The sequence below is a fragment of the Taudactylus pleione genome, unplaced genomic scaffold (genome assembly GCF_031769625.1).
Source record: "Taudactylus pleione unplaced genomic scaffold, aTauple2 ptg000286l, whole genome shotgun sequence".
In the NCBI taxonomy this organism is placed as follows: domain Eukaryota; kingdom Metazoa; phylum Chordata; class Amphibia; order Anura; family Myobatrachidae; genus Taudactylus; species Taudactylus pleione.
Window position 1 is genome coordinate 2,093,461 of NW_028284688.1, and position 16,327 is coordinate 2,109,787.

General features: G+C 39.7%; 1 protein-coding gene across 1 annotated transcript; it reads left to right on the forward strand.

Moving 5' to 3' along the window:
• The first annotated feature begins 4,400 nt into the window (after positions 1 to 4,400).
• On the forward strand, positions 4,401 to 5,336 carry LOC148511991 (olfactory receptor 5AR1-like). The gene has a single exon (XM_088482380.1). The coding sequence runs from the start codon at positions 4,401 to 4,403 to the stop codon at positions 5,334 to 5,336; it is 936 nt and encodes a 311-aa protein (XP_088338506.1).
• The last annotated feature ends 10,991 nt before the right edge of the window (positions 5,337 to 16,327 follow it).

The window sequence follows — 16,327 nt, forward strand, 5'->3', positions numbered from 1 at the left end:
GTTTTTAATATATGCATAATTCTATACAGATTATATGAATACATACACACCCAATCATGCACCCAGTGATTATTAAACCCCCATATGTGACCAGAATGTATGCGTCTATAATTCTCTAATCTGCTATCCATGACATTCTCTGTAGTGGCATGTGATATCCTAATTGTGTTTTTTACTTTTAGTGAAGAGTGAATATCCCTGTAGTGTGCAATACTACTTGTTGTACCACTACCCCTAAACCATTAGTCTTGTTTATTTCTTTGGCTGCCCACATTGCAGCATATTCGTAGGCACAGCGTCCAACGTACCTCATACCCGACCATTTGTACCAGTAATGTGGGGTCCAGTGCTGGAAAGGTATAGACCCCCTAGTATATTGATAACAAATCCTATAGGACCCAGCTAAAATAACTCCTAGGATCTAATGCTTTGTTAAGCCCTTGTGGATTTTTAGATATCCAATTTAAATGTCCATGCTGACTCTCCTATACACAGCTGGCGAAATATATTCCCTCCTCTTTTGGTAATATTAATTTGTTTGACTACCACAATAGATAGACCAGTTGGGTCACTGTTGTGGCAGTGGAATAAATGATGAGAGACACTGTGTGTAAGTAACCTGTTAACAATGTTCAGTCTATGTTCTCTGAACCTACATTTAACTGATCTCGTTGTTCTTCCTACATATTATAGGGAACATGGACATTGCAATACATACACACAGTAGGTGGAGTCACAGTTGATGAATTGTCTAATACAAAAAATGTCTCCATTTGCAGAAGACGTGATGCTACAAACTTTGTTCTGTATATGTTTACAGGTAAGACAAACCATTCTATTGCAACGATAATTGCCTACTAGTTTTGACTTTAACCATATGCTATCCAGAGGTTTATTCACTGATTTTAACTCACTAGGTGCCAATAAGTTCTTTAAGTTGGTATTCTTTTCAAAAGTGATTAAAGGTTTATCATCAATACATTTTTTTTTTTAAATCGGATCCCATTTCAGAATGGGAAAGTTATTATAGATGATCTTTTTTTTATCTTTCCTGATTTGTTATTGAATTTCAATATAAATGTTACTGGTTCAACTGAATCATTTTTAATCCTCCTTTTTCTGTTTGTTCTGTTTTCCTCATCTGTTTTTTATTTAGTCATAAGAAGATCTAATCTTTTGATGGATTTGGCATACTCTCTGGCAATATTGTAGGTACTCTGGATAACCTCTTCTTTTAAAGAAGAGGTTTTGCTACCCAAAAAATCAGGAGCCTCCCGCAACTTCCGGGAGAGTAGGCAACTTTGGGTAGCAGCCTGTACATTTAATTTGTAGCTTGGTGCATTATCTAATGTTTTAATTTATTTAATTAAACTAGAGATAAGCGAGTTAGGTTTCCTTGAAATTGAACCCAACCAAATTTTTTCTTTTTGTGGTGTTCTGAGTCCCGACTCGGATATTGCCATTGTGCTCGGATCCAAAAATAAGGCAAAACATTATCTTCCCATTTAGAATCTCACGTGTTTTATATTGAATATAAAACAAGTCCCTCCCTAGTGTTTGGGTGCCATTTTATACAGGAGTTGTGACAGGGAGAGTGTGGGCAGAGCTCTGTGATTGGCTTGGACAAAAATGAACAAACTTAGGGGCACTGACAACTTAGGGGCACTGACTCATTTTGGACTGCACAGACTAACTTAAAATCACTAAAGGCAGGGGCACTGTGTCATTTAAAAAATGCCATTAGGGAGCATTGTGTTCTTAGAGGGGCATTTTGTACTTTAAAAAAAATGCCATCAGGAACATTGTGTTATTTTTAAAGTGGCACTGTGTGATGATCTTGTGTAATTTTTCAAACTTTTTTTGTTATTAAACTTGTGTGTTTTCAGGGTCAAGCAGTGCACTGTGTTAAAAAAATAACGTTTAGTAGGTACCATGCCACCATTAATATCACTGCTGTGAGTTGCAGTGTGAATTTGTCATTTGTTAAAAAAAATAAAACTTTTTTTCTAAAGCTTTTAAGAGGACACATCTGTATGGTCAAGAGGTTTAGTTGTTGTACAGACCAAACAGAAGAATGGGGAAGAAATGTAATCTAAGTGACTAGAAAATATTTTTGGTGCAAGGTGGGTGGTTTGAATATCTAAGAAATGTTGGATCTACAAAACAGTCTAGGCTGTAATTACTACCATAGGTGCATGGGGTGCAGCCACAGTAGGGCCCACATCTGAGATGGCCCATATTCCCTGTTAAAGTTCCATGTGTAATATAGATTTTCCCCCTTGGTTGGTACATAATGGACCTTACCAACAGTTGCTATGGGGGCCCACAAATATTTAGTTACAACTATGTTTGCAAAAAAAGGTGCACAAAAAATAAAAAACATTGAGTGTTTAACAAAGAATGGTCTGACTAGTTTAAGCTAACAGGAAGGTTACAGTATCTCCATTACCCATGTAATACAACATTTGTATGCTAAAGACTGTCTATATACACACAGAGCATCAAACCTTAAAGTAGGTATTCTACAGCAGCAGGAAGCCACACTGCATTCCACATCTGTCAGATAAGAACATGAATCTGACTCTATAGTGGGTACAAGTTTACAAAAAAAAATGGAGAGTTGAAGTTTTTAAGAGCTTTGACTGGTCTCACAAATGTAAATTTCTTATGTAACATGAAGATTTTAGGTTCATAATTTGGAGTAAATAATATGGATTTGTAGCTCCTTGTGTTAATATTTCAGCATAGTTTTCTGTTATCCATGTGTCTAAATTCTAATTAACAGTATGAAGCAGTTGTTTGAGTCCAGTTGACCATTACTTCAAAATCACAACTAAATTACTTTCATTCAATTATAGTTATTGTGTTTTGTGACATTTGTATTCAGTTTTATAAACAAAACATTAAATATAGTATGTATTCTATAAATTCCTGAGTAGGATGAGAAAATTTGCCTTAAGTACATAAATTGATGATCCACTGTATTGGTGAGTCATTGGGATGTACTTAATACCAAATGGTTACCACACTTTGTGCATAGCTAAGGCACTATATAAATAAGGTCTTAGAAACATTTTATTTATAAAGTGTTTAAATATTATGCCATGTTTTCAATTGAGGGGATCATGATATGATGCAAATTACATAGAATGTCATGAAACAGAAGTTCTTTGTGTTCCTGTGCAAATGAGCTTACAATCTAAAAGGATCATAATATACAGTGTGAAGCAAAGTAACAATTGGTTAGTAAATTAAGGTGGTTATTGTTGGATAGCAAAATTATCAGCCTCCAATTATACATAATAAAGCAATTTAGGTGCTGGAATGTGGTTGGATTGAGGAGAGATAGCCAATGGAAGTAAATTAAACAAAATATTTTAAAATAGACAGCTTCATGCAGAGCCATACAGGAGGTTCAGTGACAGAGAAGAGGAGTGTGCTAAGGATAGAGGTACTAAGAGGTGCGGCAGGCCCGGGCGAAGAAGGAGGCATGGCCTAATCATGGGAGGCATGGCCACACACCCTCAGGGAAAAAAAAAATCAAAATTTTTGCAATGTGGGATAGCAGCGCTGCATGCTGGGGAAAAGGGCGCAGTGAGCCCCTCAGCTCAGCACATAGCTAGTGGGGGATGTGATCAGTGTGATCGCTCTCCACACAGGTATTGGAGACTGCTGTAGCTGCTGCTTAGCACCCATGAGCAGAATCCCAGTGCAACCCAGCACAAAGCAGTGTGGGCTGGGCTGCTTTGATGTAAGTGGGAGGGGGGCAGCACCAGGCCCCTACAGCAAGCCCAGGCCCACGTAATTAGTACCCGCTCTCCCCCTCCCAGCTCCCCTGGCTAAGGATCCTCCGTTGCGCCCTGCTGTGGCTTGCTGTCTGAACCAGGGAGAAGGTAAGTGCCTGAAGTGTCATCAGGACACTCCAGGTTTCAGCTTTTTAGCTTGCAGTGTGTCTTTCCAGGCACTCTACATGCTAAATACTGGTGTGATGGGGCAGCGATCAATGAAAATTAAAATCACTTGGTCCAGAAACTGACTCAGGCAAATCCTTGTCCTTGATGAAACAGCACTCTATGGCACCACCACATTAGTTTCCTATGGCCTTCACAAATATTTAGATATTTTTACATTTGTGAGAAGAAAGTGATATATGTGGTAAGTCAGAGAGGTAAACTAAAATGCAAGTAAATTATCTATAACTGCTGTCCACATGACATCACATACTGTACTCTATATTTTACATTACTGGAACTTTATTTTATTTGTTTCAAAATAGTGAATATAATTAAAAAAAATTTTTAGGTGATTAATATTTTTGTTTTAAGAATTTAATAACCAACATTAATGAGCATAATATTTATTACAGATCACTGAGATAATTTTCCATTTTATTTTAAAGAATGTCTTGGAAAAATAACACAGTTATAATGGAATTTATTCTTCTTGGACTTTCCAGTGAGCCCAGGACACAAGTTATTCTTTTCTATGTCTTCCTGATTATGTATATGATCACATTAATTGGAAACATTTCCATCATTGTTCTAATTATGACAGATGCCAATCTTCACACTTCTATGTATTTCTTCCTTGGCAACCTCTCATTTCTGGATCTCTGCTATTCATCTTCCACTGTGCCGAGGATGCTGAAAGATTTGATGTCAGTAAAGAAAACTATCTCTTATGCTGAGTGTGCAGCACAAATGTATATGTATCTCTATTTCGGGGAAGCAGAGTGTATTCTGCTTGCTAGTATGGCTTATGACCGGTATGTGGCTATATGTTATCCATTACATTATACTACAATCATGAGTAAAGCGGTTTGTGCGAGACTAGCCATAGTTACATGGATATGTGGGTTTCTTTTCTCAGCTTTGATGGTTACTCTTACACTCAGTGTAAATCGTTGTGACAATAATGAAATTAATGATTTTGTATGTGAAGTGCCAGAAGTGTTATCACTGGGTTGTGAAAATATTTTTATTATTGAATTAGTTATTTTTGTTGTTGGTGTGATTATTCTCATAGCACCAGTCACATTTATTGTAATATCTTATTTTCAAATCATTTTAAGCATTTTAAAAATTAAATCCGCAGCTGGGCAGCGGAAAGCTTTCTCCACCTGTGGATCTCACATGATGGTTGTGACAATGTTTTATGGCTCAGCTATGGCTGCCTACATGAAACCTAGGTCAAGCTCTGTAGCAGGAGCAGACAAATTCATTGCTATATTTTACTTGATTATTACACCAATGATGAATCCTATGATTTATGCACTTAGGAATAATGATGTCAAAGCAGCTTTTATAAAATTTAGAATTAGAAATGGCTTCTGCTAGTAAAAATATAGGGGTTGTATAGACATAATACACTTTTATCTGACTTTTGACAAAACACTTGGTTTGCTCGTCAAAAATTAGAAATGTATCTTTCATTTGTAATCAGTAATTGACATAACAAAATCTATAGTATAATCATAACAGTCCAAAGTCATCTTTCTATCAACTCTAAGGTGTGATTGGTCAAAACCTCCAATCATCAAATGGCTTTGATTGATAGTTTTAAAATGGCAATGGAAATAATTGCTAAACAAGCCTGGTTTAGCATCTTTACCTATTGCCATTTATAATTCATCGGTCGAAGCCACTGATAATCATGGTGTTTGACAAACTGCTACAAAATAAATCTACACCTATAGTAACTTTAGATTATGTTGGCTCTGCTGAACATGGTGTTACAAAATGTGTTTATTACTGTTGTATGATTAAACTTTTATTTACACTGAACTGCTAGGAGATAGTTATAAATAAAATTGCATTTGTTTATGTAACATATTCATTTACATGTATATCCTTTGAGTTTCTAAAGTACGACACATACTGTAACATTCAACTGCACACAGATTTGTTTTTGACCATATTATAATAAAAATTGGAATATACAATTTTGCATTCAGATTATACTATAAGGATAAAAAATTTGACCATATTTTTTTTTCCAAAATCTAACCTAATACTGTATGTCTAAATTTTGCTATTTAATTTTACATTTGTACAAATATAAAAAAATGGTTTAAAATGTAATATACATATAATATTAAAGTATATACTGTACAGAAATTAGTAAGGCTTACTGTGTATTATTGTATACAACAACATGCACAAACCAAGTGTTTTTCATGTACACTCTTGAATTTTGTTTTTTACTCTGACACAAAAATATTTTAAGTAAAAATATTTGCACACTTTATTACATGCAATAATAAGAGCAAACAGAACACACATTTTTCAATTAATAATATATTTTGAGGTGCTTCAAATGTTTTAGATGCAAGGCATGTGAAAATGTGTTACAAAATAATGAAGGAAAAATATTAGAAATTATAGAAAATCCAAGATTCCTTTAACTGTAACACCTTTGGGTGTAATATATAGACTGATTTGTCCATGTAAACTTAAATATGTGGACATTACCAGGGGAAAAGTAACCAGGCAGGCAAAGGGGGCATTTGCCCCCCCATGAATTTTGTTGGGTGGACAAAGAATGTGTTTTGCCCACCCTCAAGATATTCTACACAAAAGGAAATGGGGATGCATGAAATTAATATGGGGTTAAAACGATAATAGTTTATTTTGTAATCACCAACTGTTGTCAATTCTGTGTAATAAAAATAAAGTTATCTTCACATTTGTTCTATGTAAATTTTTTCTTGCAAATGCTTTTTTCTATCTTTGAAGCTACACTCATTTTGCTATCACAATCTGCAGTAAGCAGAAGCAGACACATGAGACCGGGAAGCTGCACTTCCCATTGACTGTTCTTGTTAGTTGTATGACAATGGAACAGAGAGAGCAAATTATGGTGGCCTGTGGGTGGTTTAAAACGTTAGCAGGAGTCTCATTGTTACTAGATAATATAGAACATACCATAACCAATGAGGCACTGGCTAAATATTAAAAAATTCTCCCAATCAAATGGGATTATGCTGTTAACGAAATCTGAATAAAATCAAGGTTAATGACTATCAGAAATGCTAAATAGGACTTTGATAGATGCAAACATAAACATCAATAGCAAGACATTTAAAGAAAGTTCCCAGTAGTAGTTCAAAGAATCTCAAAGTTTTTAGTTTCCAAATGTCAGTCTGTTGATTAGAGGTAGAGATCTCAGTTGAATACACTTCTTTCTAAAAAGTAACATGGCTCCTAAATAAAAACAATAATTATAATGCTAATCTCAACTATCTTTATTAGTTCTACAAACATAGAGCCTGATTCATTATGGATCTCTATTACGATTGCAGATGTGATTACGCAAACAGTCTCACTGTGAAAATATGTTAATGTTTGCAATGCAGTGCCATTGCAGCCTAACATAAGGATGCCCACTTTACCTTACACACATCTGTAATACTTTGCAAGTCTACAAAACCATCTGTAACATCGAGTATAATCAGAGCCTCAAGCATACTTGCACAAGGTCTGACCTTACTCAGGAATTGCTAACTTCAGCTACAAAAAATTAGGTAGAGAACCATATGAACAATAGTAAGGAAAATAATATCATGTATTAAATCATATATATAATAAAAATATTGAAAGAACATCCAATAATTCTAGTTATGATCTAGAGCATTCATGACAGATCATAAACCTTCCAAATATCACTTGGGATAGAGGGATCAGAAGCATTAAAACTTAAAAAAAAATGATCAAATATAGGAGCAAAAAGTAATTAAAACAAAGTTAGTTAAAAAGAAAATGCCTCAGACAGAGGCAATGTATGTACAAACATTGGAAAATGTTTACATAATTTGTACTACAGATGTCCATTTGAAGTAGATGTCACCGATGTATTGTTATTCCTTGACCAGAAAATATTCATTAACTATTAAAAAATATAAATTAAAAAAGAATCGTTAATACACACAAATGTAGAAAGCTTTCAATCCACAATATTTTTATATATATCCACTGTAAAAGGTGGAAATCTTACACTCAAAAAATAAATTCACAAATATGAACATAAAAGTAAATGAAAACAATTTTAAACATGAGAATGTGTAGATTATTCATACAAGGCTATACAATCATACATACACACACTACAATCTAACTAGACTGTCCATATAGAGCCTTAGTAGTGATCCATTAAAATGGAAACAAGGACATATACCAGTTTTAAATAAACAAATTGTGCAAAGCTATTATGCCAAAGTCATACCCATAGATTTAGACAAATAAATAGCGACCTACAGCCACTGCTGATGTTTCAGATCCTCGTATGCATGTTCTTGCACCCAGGGCCGTATTATAGGTGGGGCAGACGGGAAAGTCTTTGGGGGCCCCCACAATGCCGCAAACACTGGCCTGAACCTGGCCACTCTAAAATTTCACTGGCTGTCTCCCACATCCCATCTCCTGGCAGCATCACACAGCACAGCAGCAGTCACAGTCAGTGCAGCAGCACCCTTGAAGACCATGGCTGACTGTAGAAGCCCCGCCCCCTTTGATGAACTAATGCATTGATTCGCGGGTGAGAAGGAGGCGGGTCTAATCCCACAAGTGCCCGTACCTTTTAGAAAAGCTGGTAGTGGTACTAAAACAGGTAAGTGTGTGCTACTGAGAGCATGCACCGTGCATACACTCCTTTAGTCCTTCTCAATCTCTCTCACTCCCTCCACTGCTCTCTCTGTCCAATAATCCTGTTCACCTCCCTCTCTCTTCCTGTATCTAACTCTCTGTCTCTCTTGATCTCTCTTCTTCTCTCCATTTTCTCTCCCTTTCTCTTCCTCCCTCCCCCCTTTCCCTTTCTATCCCTCTCTTAGGGGTCTATTCTTGATGTTAATTATCAGGGTCCGAACAAACCCCAATAATTAACATTCTAACTCTACCGGAGCAATTCATCTTTTCTCCAATGCGGAGACAGCTGATCCGAAAATCAGCTGTCTCCCCAAAAGTGTTTCAATGCTCCTTTCAGAGAAGTGAATCTTGTAACTGCTCCTTTCGGAGCAGTGAGACAAGTGCGCATGTGTGACCTACAGGTCAGGCATGTGCACTAGAGCCCCAATGTCTGGCAGAAGGAGCCGGACAGGGTCCTCTTCAAAACCTGGGACTCCTCTCATACTACGTTTATCTATACTCTCATGGGGAGCACCTCCACACTTTACAATATTTTTGCTTGACACCTATACTAGGGTTTGATATTTATAATTGTGGATTTTCATTATTCTTTTGACTAATTATATCCAATATATTATATCCTGTGCTCAAACTATATCCCCCTATTCCCCCCTTCCCTGGTCATTTATACTCCTCTCATAGGGTTGTGAGCCCCAAGTGGGAGCAATCGCCAACTGAAGATGGTGAGTGCTCCTGCACTCAAGCTCTGAAAATATTGTATCTTTGGAGCTTGATTAATTCTGCCCCCATACTAGTGTATGGGGTCAGTTAGCCATTCCGTGAAAGGAAGGTAAGTAGGAGAAATCTGTTATATCACCTGTTTTACCTTCTTTGTGAATGGCCCAATAACTTAGGGCCTGATTCAGACCCACTCGTGAGCGGCTGTCTGCTCGCAAGTGGGTCGATGTTATGCACTGAGCATGCGCACGATGGAGGGAGCTCCGTCGTGCGCATGCGCCTGACGCGACGAGCGAAGGAAAGTCCTTCGCTCGTTGTGTTCGATCAAAGGGGGCGTGCTGTCAATGTTGATTGACAGCATGCCCCCTTTGGTGGGCGTGCCGAGGGCGTGCCTCCCTGACGGCGGCGTTCCCACAGGAACGCCTCCCGTCAGAAGCCGGCCCACTGACATCACTAGTGATGTCAGTGGGAGTGATTTTGGCTCTGATAGAGCCAAAATCACTCCGGAGCTTGCGGTTGAAAACCTCAACCGCAGGCTCCGGCTCGCAATTTCGATGGTCGCGATGGTCTCGACCATCGCGGCCATCACAAAACACGCTCGTATAGCCTGTGGGTGGTGACCCACAGCTATACGAGCGTCCGGGAGGATGCTCCATGAAAATGGAGCCCGGCCCTCATTCAGAGCGTGCGCTCTGCTCAGAGCGTACGGCTCTGAATGAGGGCCTTAATTTCTACAATTGCATGTGAAAATGTTAATTTTCCTCTGCTTTTGTAAAATTTAAGTGACGTTAAATAGACCTCTTTATGTCTTACTCCGTCCCTCTCAACCTCCCTGTCCCTCCCTCTCTTTCTCTCTCCCCCTTCCCCTAATCCCCCTGACAATTTTATTGATGGGGCCCCCACAACTCAGTTGCCCCAAGGCCTCCACAAGTCTTAATCCTGCCCTGCTTGCACCATATTACATAGGGTGAGTTTTAAAAATGTGCAAGTATAGCACTGTACTTGCACATTAGCAATTCTTCGATCCTATTACATTTGACACTTGTTTTTTTTTTAGAATGATCCATAATCAGACAGAGATATGACTTTTGGTGTCAGATAAAATAATTTTATGTTACAGGCAGCTCCACGAAGTATCAGCCACACAATTGCTAGCCATTTAAAATAGCATATAATATATTTAGGACAAATTATAGCACTGCTGAAAAGAGAATATTGCCATATATTATGTATATATGATGGGACAGTGGTCAGATAAATGCAGGCATGCAATTTCATGGGTGTGCATAAATTAGCCACTGTGATTATATACACAGCTTGAGAACTCAATGCGTGCGACAAGACTTGCAATTTTTGTGATGGGTCAGACCTGCTGTAACAGGCCAATGTACTCCGATGGTGTCAATTTGTTAGCAGGACTGTGAGGTATTACAGACGTGAGAGAGCAGTAGTGGGCGTCTCTATGCTGGATGAGCTGTGGCTGATGTTACTGATGTATATACAGGACGGTGATGTATTTTGGATGTGAGATAGCAGTAGTGGGTGTCTCTATGCTGGCTGAGCTGTGGCTGATGTTAATGATGTATACACAGGACTGTGAGGTATTACAGATGTGAGATAGCAGTAGTGGGTGTCTCTATGCTGGCTGAGCTGTGGCTGATGTTACAGATGTATACACAGGACTGTGAGGTATTACAGATGTGAGATAGCAGTAGTGGGTGTCTCTATGCTGGCTGAGCTGTGGCTGATGATACTGATGTATATGCAGGACTGTGAGGTATAACGGATGTGAGAAAGCAGTAGTGGGCGTCTAAATGCTGGCAGAGCTGTGGCTGATATTAAAGATGTATACACAGGACTGTGAGGTATTACAGATGTGAGAAAGCAGTAGTGGGCATCTCTATGCTGGCTGTGCTGTGGTTTATGTTACTGATGTATACACTGGACTGTGAGGTATTACAGATGTGAGATAGCGATAGTGGGCGTCTCTATGCTGGCTGAGTGGGATGCAATCGGGAAGCTGGCTGACGTAAGCCCGACAGCTGGCTTCCCAACTGCTTTATCCCTGCAAGGGTTAAATGACAGGCGTCTAAATCTAGATACTTGGAGACCGGCACCCGTCATCCCTCCGATCAGCGAGCAGACAGCCGCGGGGGGGAGGGTTAGGTTTAGGGCTCCCGGGGGGCTCTTAGGGTTTGGCACCCCCTGGGAGGGTTAGGGTCAGGCTAGGGGGAGGGAGGGTTAGGGTTAGACACCATCAGGGGGAGGTTAGGGTTAGGCACCCCCCGGTGGACTTAGGTTTAGGCAGTGGAGAAGGGGTGGTTTAGGTTTAGGCACTTAGAGGGTGGATTAGGGTTAGGGACAGGGAGGGAGGTTAGGGATAGGCATCCCTCAGGAGGGTTAGGGGGGTTAGGTTAGTAAGTACTCAAGTACGGATGATCAGGATTTCCAGGCCTGTCAGGCTGCTGCTGCCCGGATCTCTACATTTGTCTGCCTGACGCTGCCGGGATTCGAACTGCCAGTGATACGGCCGGTGGTATTTCATACCGCTTCTGGCTGAGCTGTGGCTGATGTTACTGATGTATACACAGGACTACAAGGTATTAAAGAAGTAAGAAAGCAGTAGTGAGAGTTTATATGCTGTCAGAGCTGTGGCTGATGTTATTGATGTATACACAGGACTGCGAGGAATAAAGATGTGAGAAAGCAGTAGTGGGAGTCTCTATGCTGGCTGAGCTGTGGCTGATGGTTTGATGTATACACAGGACTGCGAGGTATTACAGATGTGAGATAGCAGTAGAGGGTGTCTCTATGCTGGCTGTGCTGTGGCTGATGTTACAGATGTATACACAGGACTGTGAGGTATTAGGGTTGTGAGAAAGCAGTAGTGGGCGTCTCTATGCTGGCTGAGCTGTGGCTGATGTTACTGATGAATTTGCAGGACTGCGAGGTATTAGGGATGTCAGAAAGCAGTAGTGGGCGTCTCTATGCTGGCTGAGCTGTGGCTGATGATACAATGTATATGCAGGACTGCAAGGTATTACAGATGTGAGATAGCAGTAGTGGGCGTCTCTATGCTGGCTGAGCTGTGTCTGATGTTACCGATGTACACACAGGACTGCGAGTTATTATGGGTGTTAGAAAGCAGCAGTGGGCGTCTCTATTCTGGCTGTGTGGTGGCAGATATTAGCATATTTTCGCAGCTTCATTGCGTGCAATTATACAGCTGCGATCGCTAGTGCCATCCATGCTGAATCAGACCCAAAGTGCACAGTCCCAGTTAGAATAAATACTAAATCATTAAAACATTTACAATCATAGAATAAAAACATACTTATAACCCAGCTCAGAGATTGCATATTATTCATACAATATATTACATAAATACACTATTAGAAAGGTGAGGTACAGTAGGCATTCCCCATTTTACCAGCAGACACAAATTCTTTTCTCTCATTAAAAAAAGGACTTGCATTCTTATACACTAATGGTTTGAATGCTTCATCTTCAAGTTACACTTTTGGAGAAAAAGGGAATTATTTTTGCACACTGTGATCAGTGTAATAAAAATATTCAAATGCAAACTTGTAATTCTGATTTTGCTTCACTATAAAATGGAATTCTGCACTACCTCTAAATGTCAGAAGTGTTGAATTTAACCAAAGTATTTTGTTCTATTGAGAGAGTAATTGACTTATAAACAGGTATCACAACTTAATGCCTTTACCTGGAGAATCCCCAACTGTGGTCATTAAATTTCAGTAATCTTGTTACAGTATAATCTGTATTTCCCTATGACCCTCACGGGCCTGAATTCTAGAATGTGGTTCCATGTCATTCGCGTGGTGGAAGGGAATGTGTAAAAACATACCATTCCTCCTGTCCGAGCTGAAATCAGGTATGCATTTTTTTTGTTTCTAACCCTGTGGATACCTACATGGACTGAAGAGTACCTGATCTACGCATAGGAATAGGTGAGTATGGATTTTTTTTTACAGGTATCCGTGGATTTCTACATGGACATGAATGGCTACAGGGATACAGGGATTCTAGGTTATATGTGTGAGTGTGAGCGTGAGTGGGTATGTACAGTTTGTTTTAATTAAACTTTTCTTTCACAGTGTGTGTGTCTTCTTCATTCTTTTAATATTTATTGTGCAGTTGAACTACAGGACCAGCAGGCCCATAATGCCCTGAATGCTGGTACTTGTGGTTCTCCAAGTACCAGCATGTGGGGGAGGCTTGCTGGGACCAGTAGTTTGCCAGAAAAAGACAATATTACTTAATCTATTTTTTACATACACTATACACAATCAACCCAGCACCCACCGGCCAGGCATGCTGGGGATAGCTGACTATTTATATAATGGGAGGTGCTACCTGATGAGACTAATTGCAGGCACAGAAACAGACAAATCTCAGGTGCAAAACTCCAAATTATTAATAATATATAAATGCAATAAAATTTTGCAATCAATAGAGGTTTTTAGCATAATCATAGCCAAGGTTATGGGCCTACCCACCATATCCAGGTAACCTCTTTTGGGTAGGTCCCTAACATACTAGGGTTGAAATCCAGAGCGCAGGACACCCCAAAACTGGCCCTCAAATTTGTGAAACCTGTAATACAAAAAACAAATATCGGTCACCCATTGTTTGTAGAGATTTGTCAAAGCATGTCTTTTCAGTTTGGTAGTTGTGTTTGTTAGCAGGGGACGGACAGGTTTTAAATTTCTGATAAGTACCAGAAAGGGCTGACTGCACTGTAATGTATGGGGAGGCATACTTTTTGTGAATAGAAGAAGCATACAAAATTATGTCTCCTCGGATAACCAATTTGTCCGTTTGCCAAAAAAGAGGAGGGTCGGAGGAAGAATAGTGTAGGTTGTTAATTTTGTATTTGGCAGAGTGAGATATAAGGAACTTTATCTCTTGCAATGTGGATAGAGGACCATACTAGAGCATGGTCGGACAGAGCGATTGTACAATGTACGATACCTTAGGAAACAAAGAGTTGGATAAAAATATATAGTTTATGCGTGAAAAAGTATGAACCGCCGAGTGGCAGGTAAACTCTTTATCTGTGGGATGTTGGGCTCTCCATATATTAATTAACTGTAACCTGGATGCAAATAAGGGAAGGCCTAACCTGGGGAGGCTATTAGCCCTAGTTGTACTATGAGATTTGTCTAGAATTTGAGAATACACCAAATTGAAATCTCCACACACTACAAGAGGATGATTTATGCACAAAGTCAGTTTGGTTAACAATGTTTGAAAAAATAATTTGTAATAGACATTCAGAGCATATACATTACAAAGGACATAAGAAACATTTTTATAAGAAACATTAGCTATGACATACTGTATCTGCCTTCTGGGTCAGCATGTGGAGAATTTAATTAATTGTAGAGATTTGTTATTCAAAATTACCACTCCTCAAGCTTTGGAGTTGTAAGGGGCTGCTGCCACCAATGACCACCTAAGTATTTGCAGCTTATTTATCTCTGTTGAGACCATATGAGTCTCTTGGATAAAAGCAATATCTAAGTTGTGTTTAGATAAATAAAGGTGAGTCAAAGAGGTCCGTGAGGTATTCATCCAAATGATAGTAGATTAGACAAAGGATATCACCTCAAGGAGGTGGAGGGGAGGAATGAATGCTGTATTGGGAACAGGACTGTTCTTCCTCTTGGAGAAATGCATGTGCATCATCTGGGTTTGTAAAATCAATGAGAGAGTCTCCTTGAAAGATATGTAGCATTGCAGGGTAAATTAAAGCAAACTTTGTATCTTCTTGACTAGGTGGGAGCAGATGGAAGAAAAGGCTTTCCTGGCATTTAGTTGTTCCACAGAGAAATCTTGAAAAAGGATGTAGCTTTTTTCCTTCCCATAGAATGGATTTTACTTTCCTAGATGCTGTCCGGAATGCCAACTTGTGCTGATAATTTAGAAAGTGAGAGTCACATGTGGGTGGCTATCAGAAGATTTTGGAGTGCGTCTGGCCCTGTGGACATGTTCTGTCACTAAGTCACTACAATCCTCTTCAATTCCCAGTAGTGCTGAGTGAATTTTGCGCACAAACTGTTGTAAAGAGGGGCCTTTAATATTTTCTGGTAAGCCAACCAGCCTTATGTTGTTTTTGCTTGTCCTATTCTCAAGGGCATCAACCTTATTCCAAAGTTAAAGGTTATCTTTGTTTAAGTTTTGAATTGCATATTGTGCATCAGCTAAATAATGGCATATGTGTTACAAGCCGCCGCGCTGCCAAAGCTGTGCGGGGTGAATGCCTGACAAGCGTTCACTGAAGTCTCCTCCTTCCTCCTATTAGGATCTGTGGTTAGCAGCATATTGTTTGCAGTTCCAGGCTGGGTTGCTGCTCAGCCTCTGTGCTAATTACTGCCTGAGTACACTCATTGATTCTCCTGTCTGAACCCAGTCCAGGTGCTCAATAATCTGTCATTAGGGAAACTTGCTCTGGTTGGGCCCTGTTTCTGTTAAATTCCAGCCAGCCCTTCACTCCTTGCCGGTGATAGTGTTTCATGTGTTTCCGGTTTCTGTTGGTCTCCTGTTCACAGTTGAGTTCCAGTATCCAGCCAGCTCCATTGTTACTGCCATTTGAGTCATCTTGGTGGCACAGTCTCCATTCCTGCCTTTGCCATTTGTGTCATCTAGGTGGCACAGGCCGCACTCAGAGTCCAGATTGTGCAATCCTGTGTACAACCACTTGTGTCATCTCGGTGGCATTAAGCGCACCTGGGTGACCCAAGTATGCTATCCTGTGTACAACCGCTTGTATCATCCCAGCGGCATTAAGCTCACTTGGGTGTCCCGATTACGCAATCCAGTGTACAACCGCTAGTGTCATCCCGGCAACATTGCCGCACCACAACAACTCCTAGCCAAGTCCTTTAGCCCTCAGGGCTGCAATTCAGTCCGGAGACTGCAGCTTTACTCAGTGACTGTATCTC